We start from the raw sequence: 10,802 nt of genomic DNA, 5'->3' as shown, positions 1-10,802 counted from the left end.
GTGGCTTTTTGTTGCTTTTTTTGTAGCTACGGTACTTATTTCGCTACTGTTGTGAGGGGGTCGGCGTTTCAGGCACTGCATCGGTACGATAGTAAATGACAGTAAATGCGGGGTCGAGGGAAAGGTGACCGCGATCAGAGACGGGGGAGGAAAAAAGTCTGGTGTTGTGTTTGCTGAGCTACATTGTTCTTTTTCTTTATTTTCTGCTGTTTTTTCTCCGCTTCTGCCCCCTACCCCTCCCTTCCTGTCCCCGGTAGTCCATATATAGTACTGGGGCTTGGTCGGGGAAGAGAGATGGTTGTATGCTGTGAACAGACCTGGTGTAAAGTGTGCTGATACAAGCTATAGCAAAGCAGTAGGTGTGTTCAGTTTCTAAACTGGACCTAGGCCAAGACAGCAAGGAAGCAGAGTCAATCTATGGGTGCTCATCACTGAGATTTCTTGTATTTTAAAAAATAAAATTGCCTGCTAAGTAGGAAAATCTCATACTCAGCTTTTCAACAATACTCAGGGGGGTATTGACCTTGTTTTGCAGGATTTTTGCAACTATTTTATGGTAAAATCTCAGGAACAGTCTAGCTATAGATTTGATCTGAATCTTTAGCTGACAGAGATGGCTTGCTTTTCTCTATGCACTTACATAGTCATTCTGACTTAAATCTAACAAGGAGACTTCCCATGTACTAAGTCTGTAAGGTTTGTGCCTGTGTGTGTCTTGTCACTAGTGCTTCCTGATGCAGTGACCATTGATTTGGTGGCCTGTCCTGCTGAGAGTCTATAAGGAGGCCCTCAGGTTAGCACATTTCTCTGTCACCCAGCTAATACCCTCTCCTTTGGTCTCACTTTGTGAGAGATGCAGCAGTGGTTATAATGCTTCAAACTTTGGTACCCAGCCAAGACCTCCTGTATATGCTGTGAGTGGGGTGGAATAAAACAAAGTCAGTCTTCAGGGTACTGCAGGTCTGGGGCTGGAAAGAAGCCTCGGTGTCAGGAGGATTTCTGGCACCATCCATCCAGTTACCAGTTTAGCAACTGTGTTAAGTTCTGGAAGTGGTAAAATTCACCTTGAAGAAAGAACCATCCATTTGTTGTTCTGTTTTAGGATCCAAATAAAGACACGGAGTGGAATGACATTCTGCGCAAGAAAGGGATCCTTCCTCCAAAGGAAAACCTGGAGGAACAGGAACGGGCGAAGGAAGAGGAGCAGTTTGCCATCCTTCAGAAATCTCTGGGTGAGTGACCAGCCAACTCAGGCAGCAGCAGAACAAGCCTTGGAATGGCTCCTGGGGGAAGCTTTGTCAAAGAAATGACCAGCAGCAATGTTCATATGCCACAAAGCCGAAGTGATTTCAACTTCTGTGGGGGAAAAAAAAAAGTCTTGAGTCCGAAGCTATTCTTGAAGAAAATACCTTATAATTAAGTCAATTTATTTCTATTCCTACTGTTGTTAGGAATAAGCATACTTCAGCCAAGGCGTAATTAGTAGGATGGAATGATAGGTAAATACTATGGGACCATTTTGACCACCACAGTTGTAAACAGGTCTGACCTTACAGAAAATTTCCGTGTGGAAACATTATGAGGACATGGGGCACCATTCAGGAATACTCTGCATTATTTGACTTTAGTCTTCAAATTATTTATTTTAGTCTGTAAACAGGCACAGATGTTTGTGCTTAATAAATGTTTGTAACACTTAGTGTCTGTTTATTATGTGATGCTGTTGGAGAACTCTGAGTAGGAGTTAGGTATTGATATATAGATTTGAATATTGATCTTGAAAGTTAGATGTTGAGAGTTTGGGATAAGGGTCCTCATTCTCCTTTTTAAACACAGGCCTCTAAACCAAAACATTTCCAAGGACTTCATTACCTCAGATTACCTTAAATTTAATTCTTCCTTTTTAAAGCTTTGTGCCCCACAGGACTGCAATGTGTCATTTTCCAGGTCTGTAGGGATATCAAAGCTTCATCTCTGCAGGGTGATCAGCTGTTAATGGTATAAAACAAATACATTCCTGAGCACATGGATTCTTCCAGCACAGGAAAGCTTTGATCTTCAGGTCAGCTCTGTATTTTTATGGAAGCAAATGTTTGAAAACTGAAACAGGAGCAGTGCAAAGGGAATGTGCCAGGTGAACGTGCATGTTTGTGCTGCAGCTGCTAAGCTTGAAAGCTCATGCACGTCGTTGGGTGCTAGTCTAGGCAGCCTTCAGCTCAGAGGCCTTTTCCATCATATTCTTTCCATCTGTATGTCTAAAGCACATAACACTTCCTTACAATCTAGTAAGAATAATAATGACAGGTTGAGAAAGCTGGAGCTGCTTAGCCTGGAGAGGAGAAGCCTTAGGGGAGAACTGTAGCACTCACCTTCCAGTGCCAAAGGGACTGAAAAAAGAGCTGGGGAGGGACTTTTTAGAGTAATAGAATAGAACCATAGAATATCCTGAGTTGGAAGAGATCCACAAGGATCACTGAAGTCCCAGCTCCTAAGGGCAGTTCCAGCTTTGAGACCATGTAGTGATAGATAGGACAAGGGGAAATGGCTTTAAGGTGAAGGACAGTAGGCTTAGATTGGATACTAAGAAAGTCTTTGCTGTGAGGGTTGTGAAGCACTGGAACAGGTTGCCCAGAGAAGTTGTGGATGTCCCATTGAAGTGTTCAAGGCCAGGTTTCATGGGCCTTTGAACAGCCTGGTTTAGTGGAAGGTGTCCCTCTTGGCAGGAAGGGTTGGAACTAGATGATTTTTAAGGTCCCTTTCAACCCAGGCCATTCTATTATTCTGAGATAATATTTTTAAAAATCCACTGCATACTTCCTATTAATCTGTCTTTAGAGTAAATAAATTCTATTGGACTGATCAAAGTTAATGAGTGTTAATCCTGGAATGAGGTTTTTGCTGATTTAATGTTTCTTCTATTCTAGTGAAGACTTATGAGGACATGACTCTGGAAGAGCTAGAAGAGAATGAAGATGAATTTAATGAGGAAGATGAGAGAGCTATTGAAATGTACAGGTCAGAGCAGCTTGCAGAATTTGGCTTTAATGATAATTGCAGGGTCTTTCTTTTGTATGCTTTTAGATATTGTTGAAGAGAAAGGATGTTTTTAGGATGATGGAAGAAGGGGGTTCTGTTTCTGGTCTCTTGTGGAGCTTCTAAGTGTCTTTAAAAGGATAACAGCTTTTGAATTCAGTATCCTTTATCTACAGCCTAGCTTTGCAGAGATAATGTGCACCTGCTGAGTGTATGGCCAGAGATCCTGAGAGCTTTGAAAATCACCGCCAGTATTTCTTAATTTTTGTGTCAATGAGATTAAGGTGCTGCAGATTTGCATAATTAATGTTGGTTTCCCTCTATCTCTTAATGTCTCTCATAACTTTTGCCATTTAGTTTGGTAGTGTATTATCTGCAGAAGAAATGTCTAGTGAGGCCAGAAATGAGGAAAAAAAGCATTTCATGAAACAGATTTACTTCTCGCTTGTGGCTTTAGCCTATGATGCAAATAAAAGAGCATGTACAGTGTCATTTTGCTTTTATTGCTCTAGGGTTAGAAGAAGTTTGTAATTTGTCTCTGAAGTCTAGGCCTCAATCAGCTCCTTCAAGTTATGTTCTGTCAAAAAAATGCACCTATTCACAAGATGTTTTTTTCATTCCTGGCTATTCAGGCAGCAAAGGTTAGCAGAAATGAAGGCAGCTCAAATGAAGAATAAATTCGGGGAAGTCTTGGAGATTTCGGGAAAAGATTATGTTCAAGAGGTTACAAAAGCTGGAAAAGGTATATGGGTAGTCTTACACCTCTACAAACAAGGGTAAGATTTTTTTTTTAACCATTAAACCTTGCACTGTCAATAGCTGAAAATGCTCCAAGGTAAATTTGTTATCGTGGAACTAAGGACTGATTTTGGAGTTCTAAGAAATAAAAACAAATTACTAATTTTAATGCTGTTGAGACAAGACTGCTGAACTTCATTCTAGAATGATGTTACCATGAGGTGGCTTTTTTATACATCTTTACAGCACAGCAAGATGTGTACCATACAGCTTCCATAGAGGTAGCTGCTGCCACTGAAATATCCAAGCTTTGGAAATTATTCTGGATCAAATGCAAGGGGCTGTGAATAGAAAGGATCAATGTGTATTTAGCTTGGTTTCTAGTGGCATACAAATGGAGTGAGCAAGGTTTGCCGTCCTGTCATCATGATAGAAAACCTTGTCAAAAAGGTCTGTTAACATTGCTAGATTTTTTTTGAACTGTTATGAATACTTGCTGTTGTTTTTTGTCTCTAATTGCCTCATAGGTGTTGATCATCATTTGCATACCTTCTTCCAGAAGCAGCTTTGTTTTTATTTTGCCCTTGTTCATGCAGCTTCTAAGTATCTTAAATTCCTTAACCAGTTTCCCTGAATACAAAGGCGGTAGAGGGGAAGGATGCATTATTAATATATTAAGACAAAAAACCCACCATGCACCAAAATCTCCAGTGGTGCTGATCTCCTTTGAATGTTGCTTCTGGTACTTTTGTCTTTGCAGAAAGTCATCAATCTGGTATTTCTGACCTTTCTTCTGGAGCTGTTTACTTTTTAAATTGTCTCGTTTTCTCCTTTTGTGTGTCTGTTGCTGTTCTTCGCAGAATTCCACTCTGTGCCTTAATAAATCAACATATGAGTGGGCTTGCGAAGAAGTTCAGAGATGTGAAATTCATCAAAGCCATCTCTACCACCTGCATTCCCAACTACCCTGATAAGAACCTGCCCACGATATTTGTGTACCTGGAGGGAGACATCAAAGCTCAGTTCATTGGGCCTTTGGTGTTTGGTGGCATGAACCTGACAAGGGATGGTGAGTGTCGGCATCTCTGCTCTTCCCAAGGAAAAGCAAAACTGCATTGCTGGGAATGAGAGAAATGAGGCTTAGGAAGAGAAGGGAGGTACTGAAAATGATACTAGATTTTTTTTTTCACTCAACCACATGGCTGTCTTGTAAAAGCACTTATAGGCCAACATATAGGTATTTGTCTTATGTGTGCAAGTACTTATGCCCTGTGTTGGGTGAAACAAATTTTGGTGGTTATATTAAAGGGTAAACAGTACCCATGCATGTTCTTAGGATGTCTTGGACGTGAAACAACTGCCCTTGCCAGCAGTGATATGATAATCTGTGCACTTACCTACTGGATTGTAGGGCTCCTTGTTTCATTTTCAAGATGATGGCATATATTTGTCTGCTGTACCTGACTGAGTCAGCTTAATTCAGTAATCACAGAACACTGTGTACTGACATTTCTGCACTTTTATGTCTTCTTTCTCCACTAAGCACATCTGCCTTCCACTAAAGATTAAAGAAAGTGTGTAGTTGGGTTCATTATTCTGTACTATCTGGAAGAAATTAGATTTGATGATAGGGTTATCAGCAGCAGTGGGAGCGTGGTTTCAACTGAATGTGTTGTATTGACTTTCTACCACTTCTGGGAAGCACTCCAGTCCAATTTGGGCCTACTGCTGGTGGTGAAGTCTCTCTTTACTGTCTAAAGGAACTAATATTTAGTGTATGATGTAGAGCCAAAGGGGTGAATTCTATTTACAAGGTACATCCGTGGAAAATACCTATAATTCACATGTGTCAATGAAATTTCCACTATTTTTTGCCCTTTATTAAATTTATTCCCTGCCTCTTCTGATTGTGATGAGCTCAGTATATGATGGGAGCAGCTGTAATGTATGAGCACTATTCCTTCACTGGCAATAGATGTGCAAACATGTCTTCTGTCCTTTTGTGGTTAGAAGGAGGTAGAATTCACTTTCACTGGGAGAGTTGCCTCTAAAGCTGGTGCTCTGTATCCATCACCTCTTTTGCACTCCTGGTTGCAGGGTGACACTGGAGATGTCACTGTCACAGAGCAGTACCCTGACCTTTGTGCCCTGGGCTGAGACCTGTGCCAGCACCAGGGACTGGGAAAGGAGGAATTGACTGGAGCTGGTGTGGCAAACGGGGCAGGAGCTTGGATCTGGGAATGGAAGAAGAGGAGGAGGGCCCTGGTGTGGTGGGGCTGGTGGTAGGATGATGAGGGAACTCACCTGGCAAGCCAAGGGTGGGCTTTCTCCAGTTTACTCCCCTGCATTCATGACTCTTGTTTTGCACTGCACAGAATTGGAGTGGAAGATTTCTGAGTCGGGTGCCATCAAGACTGACCTCGAAGAGAACCCCAGGAAGCAGATCCAGGACCAGCTCATGTCCTCAATCAGGGCATGTGTCCCAGCCAGAGGGGAGAGTGACTCAGAGGATGACTAATTCCTGCGTCTGCAGCCGGATTGATGCTGTGCACTGGCAGCCAGTGCTCCCACCTCAGGCACTGGAGACACTCCTCAAGGCCTTGCTGAGCCCCAGAAGGGTAGCCTTTCAAGACATTCATTCTAGAAACCTGTAGAAACTAAAAACATTTCTGTTTTTTAAAAATTGCAGCTTCACTTAAGATGCTGAAAGACATTTTGTATAGTGAAGCCTGGGTAAATCTTGCTCAAAGGTTTTAAAATACAGATATGAGTTGAAACAGGTCTCTTGTTATTATTTTCATAGTAAATTGCTACTCCTTAAAAAAATTTGTAATATGAAGTGGTCGTAAGCACACTGTTTTTAACAAGCTAATCCAATCTAAATAGCTGTCTCAAATAATTGCTTATGGCACTTAAATGGACCATCTCTTAGCCCACTGTGCTCTGACAGCCTGGACTTCACAGAAAGCTGGGGGGGGGTGGTACCCGCCATGCAGGTGCTTCTGAAGGTGGTGTGTGGTCCTCTGCAGAGATGTGCTGGCACCAGAGGGACAACATGAGGCTGTGAGCTGGGATTCCAGGCATCTTGAGGATGGCCAGCCTCTCCTGGGACCTGCTGAGTCCCAAACTCCACTTCTGAGTTTAATTGCTGTATGTATATAGGTGTGCAAGGCCCTATTTTGCCTTTCACAAGGGCTGAACTTCCCACACCACCTTGCCTGTTAATTGCAGAATAAAATGCAAGATGGTGGTGCTCAAGTGTGAAACTGCTGATTTCTTCAACCATATCAGAAGTCAGGTGTTCCTGCAGTATGTTCCTACAGTAGTGCCATTGCCAAATGAGAGGGAGGATGATGTTTGAAGAACTGACATCTTGCTATATTAAAGACTTCATTTTCCAGCTACAGTAATAATAACTGAAGCCTTAGAAGAGCATAAACTTAAATACCACCTTGATTATAGATCTGCTGAAATTTGGAGCTTCTTGATTTTGGGTTGTATTTAATGTCCACCTACACTTTCAGTTGGTCTACACCCAGGTTAACAGTCTCCAAAAGCTTTTGCTAATGAGACTGCCCTAATGACATTTTGTTATATTGCTGATGGATTCTGTGGATGCATGGTGCAGAATGCTATACTCAATAAGCAGTGATACTTAAAAAAATTTTTTATTAGTTTGTAGTGACTTTCAAGCATGATTCTGGCACTCTAAGACAAATCAATATGAAATCTAAACAGCAACTAACTGTTCTTTCAGGTGAGGTTGTGTTGTCATATATAATGCAATAGTTCTAGTATCATTACATTGCAAGTATTCCATATTACTAGAGTTTCTTACCTGCTTGATGTTTTCTTGTAGGCAGCTCCCCTAGGCACTGACTCTTCCTTATCCTCACAGCAGCCAACTGACTCCAGTTCCCCCTCAGCCAACCAAGCCACTCTTTTATAACACTCTTATTGGCTACAGCTGCAGCCTGTTAACATCAGGCCTGCTCCTAATCCTTAATAATCAATCCAGCTGCAACTCTTTAGGGGGTAAGATTACTTTCTGCACTACCTTTATTTACTTATATTCTATCCCCCTACAAGGTTGTAAGATCCTGATGGAGAGCTTCCTCTTTGAGATGTGAATGGTGATTTGAGTTTCACTTATCTCCTTTCTTTTCTTTTAGGTGTTTTTTGGCAGAGCAGCAAAAATATTAATCTTGTGCAAGTGAGCCAAATGCAGCACAATAAAAGCTGATAGATCCTGAATATTACTACATAGCAGCACTCTTCTCATACAGGACTATCCCAAATGCAGACTTGATGCTTTACTATGCTCACCTACAACTTTGTACAGTCTAGGAAAAGGATGACTCTTCTTCTCTGTGGCATCCTACACTGCATATTTTGCTTATCTTCTGCTTGTTCACTCTGAATTGTGCTTTTGAGTGACTTCTGATCACATGGACTGCATTCCTTTTGGAGGAAACTAGAGAAGCTAGGGGTGAATAAACAGGAGAGGTGGGATGGACTGCATTCCTTTTGGAGGAAACTAGAGAAGCTAGGAGTAAATAAATAGGAGAGGTGGGACTTCAGACTGTTTCCTTCACAGTCTCCCAGCAGGGTCTTAAAACCGCAGCTGCCTTCCCCTTTTTTGTGTGGTCTAATGGGGTTTGTGAGCTCTTGGACCACTGAGAGGACTGAGGTCCTGAAGAGAACCAGGGCTGTGTATAGGTTGTCCCAGGCTGCTTCACTGTGGGAAGCCAGATATCCTGTGCCTGGGAATGATTACTGTGGCACCCCCAGGTAGCAGTTTTGTCTTTCCTCCAAAAGAAGTGGACCTGGTCTGCCTGGGAGGTTTATGCAGGAGACTGCCTTGGAGAGAGGGAAGAGTGCCTGCTCCCTGCTCAGGGCTACAGCAGGGGCTGCCTTGCAGTTTCATAGGCAGCTGCATTTTGGAGCTGCAATTCAGGAGAAATGGAGACATTTTGACCTCCATCTTTTATCCTCAACTGCTTAATCTGCTGCAGTGTTGGGGAATGCCACTGGAGGATGCCATGCTGAAAGGGGCAGATGTGAGAATCATCACAAACCAGAAGGGGCTGAATATCCTGCCCAGCTGATGAGACTCACATGGAGCATCATTTCAAATGGTATCTATGCTTCTTGCTCTTTGGCTAGGTGTGAAAACAGCTTTCTGAAACATTATTATTTTTCCTGCCAATCATATTGCCATGCTCAAGGCCCTTTGTAGAAATTAGGTCTCTGCAGGAAGCAGATAATGAGGTCTCTTTAACCTTTTGGCAGAGCAGGAGCTGTGGAAACACAGTTAAGGGAATGAGCTTTAGCTTTAAAGGAAGCTGGCTGCTAAATAGCAAACCAAAACAGCCAATTAATACACATTGCAGAAAGGGGCAATATAATGGGAAAAAAATAATTGGTGAGGGTGAGCTCTCATTTGCCAAGGCTTGGGGCACTGTTGCTAAATGGACTATCAATATTTTTGCAGCCTGTCAACAGTTAGTGTCAGATCAATGCTCACTTTTCATCGGTAGGAGAAGGGTCTTTCTGTCATCTATCATGGGAGAAAGCAGAGGTGGTGGTCCTGTAAATGGTGCTGAGGCTTGTGTGGGTGACTGTCCTGCACTCTGCAGTGAGAGCATCCCTGCTTTGTGTGGGTGACTGTCCTGCACGCTGCAGTGAGAGCATCCCTGCTTTGTGTGGGTGACTGTCCTGCACGCTGCAGTGAGAGCATCCCTGCTTTGTGTGGGTGACTGTCCTGCACGCTGCAGTGAGAGCATCCCTGCTTTGTGTGGGTGACTGTCCTGCACGCTGCAGTGAGAGCATCCCTGCCTTGTGTGGGTGACTGTCCTGTACACTGCAGTGAGAGTATCCCTGGCTTGTGTGGGTGACTGTCCTGTACACTGCAGTGAGAGCATCCCTGGCTTGTGTGGGTGACTGTCCTGCACACTGCGGTGAGAGCATCCCTGACTCATCCCACACTGCCCCCGTGCCTGAGGGTGGTGGGAGGGGGAGAAGGAACCTTGGGCTGTAGATGGGGGCAGATTATTTGCCATTAGTGGACAGTCACTCTGGAGTTTTTTGTGGGAAATGTAAGTGCACCACTAGTAATAAAACAGTTCTCTTCATGGTGCAAGTCTGAAGTCTGCTGCTTAGCCAGGCCATGTGACCAGTTGCATTAGGTTGGTGGCAAGCTGCCCTGATCTGGGTAAGTTACCGTTTCGATTTTTGTTTCCCCCCCCCCCTTCCCCCGCAAATCTTTTATTCACAATATAGACTCACCAAACTTGCAGGGCAGTGTTTTACATCAATTGCACTTGCAGAGGGAGAGCCAGGTGTTGTGCAAGCAGGGCAAAGCCAGGGTTAAGCTGCTAGTTCTCCAGATACTGAATTCAGCCAGGTCCCACTGTCAGGGACCTGTACATAGGTAGAAGCATCTACGGGACTGTGGCTGCAAAAGGTGAAATAAAGGAGAGTCCTTTGAATGGCTGTGCTGTCCTGTACCTCTTTTGGCCAGGTCCTACTTTCCCAGGGCTCAGCTCAGCCTCTCTTGCCTCCTCCTTGTGGATGTCCTATCACCTGCTTTCCCAAATATGCTCAGGTGGATATTTGGTTGGCCTTGTTGCTGGGAGCAATTTAACTTGGGTGAGATGGCTCACTACAAGAAAGTAGAGTGTGTGCATCCAGCTCTGTTAGATCAGAGCACAGGATGGCCACACAATGCTAAACCACAACTCAGCCTGACAAGTGAACACTAGTATTTGTCTTTGTAGTGTTCATGAAGAAAGTCGTTGTGATCTACAGTGATTCTCATGAATGTTAAGATGTACTTTTTGTTCCTGTTTTTAAAACTCAAGTTCAGAATAATTTGTCTTTATGCTCTGGAAATCTTGGGAAGTTAATCTACTTCGCAGGCAATGAGAAGTGAAACTTCTAACAGAAACGTCAGTGACTTGGAGTAGCTCTTCTTTTTGCGAGGGGGCAAAATCCCTCACCTTTATATGAACGTTTTGCAGCATATTTGT

At 43.3% G+C, this 10,802-nt stretch overlaps 1 protein-coding gene across 1 annotated transcript in view; it reads left to right on the top strand.

The window, feature by feature from the left end:
* Nucleotides 1–6,548, top strand: part of PDCL3 (phosducin like 3) — an 8,011-nt gene extending 1,463 nt beyond the window's left edge. The window contains exons 2-7 of the mRNA XM_031056147.1: nucleotides 27–83; nucleotides 1,103–1,232; nucleotides 2,925–3,015; nucleotides 3,666–3,809; nucleotides 4,632–4,840; nucleotides 6,147–6,548. Of these exons, the coding sequence (XP_030912007.1) occupies nucleotides 27–83; nucleotides 1,103–1,232; nucleotides 2,925–3,015; nucleotides 3,666–3,809; nucleotides 4,632–4,840; nucleotides 6,147–6,289 (774 nt within the window). The 3' untranslated portion in view covers nucleotides 6,290–6,548. The remainder of the gene's footprint in view (nucleotides 1–26; nucleotides 84–1,102; nucleotides 1,233–2,924; nucleotides 3,016–3,665; nucleotides 3,810–4,631; nucleotides 4,841–6,146) is intronic.
* Nucleotides 6,549–10,802: the final 4,254 nt, after the last annotated feature.

The sequence above is a fragment of the Geospiza fortis genome, unplaced genomic scaffold (assembly GCF_000277835.1).
Source record: "Geospiza fortis unplaced genomic scaffold, GeoFor_1.0 scaffold192, whole genome shotgun sequence".
Taxonomy (NCBI): Eukaryota; Metazoa; Chordata; class Aves; order Passeriformes; family Thraupidae; genus Geospiza; species Geospiza fortis.
This window is presented reverse-complemented; position numbering and strand designations above follow the sequence as displayed.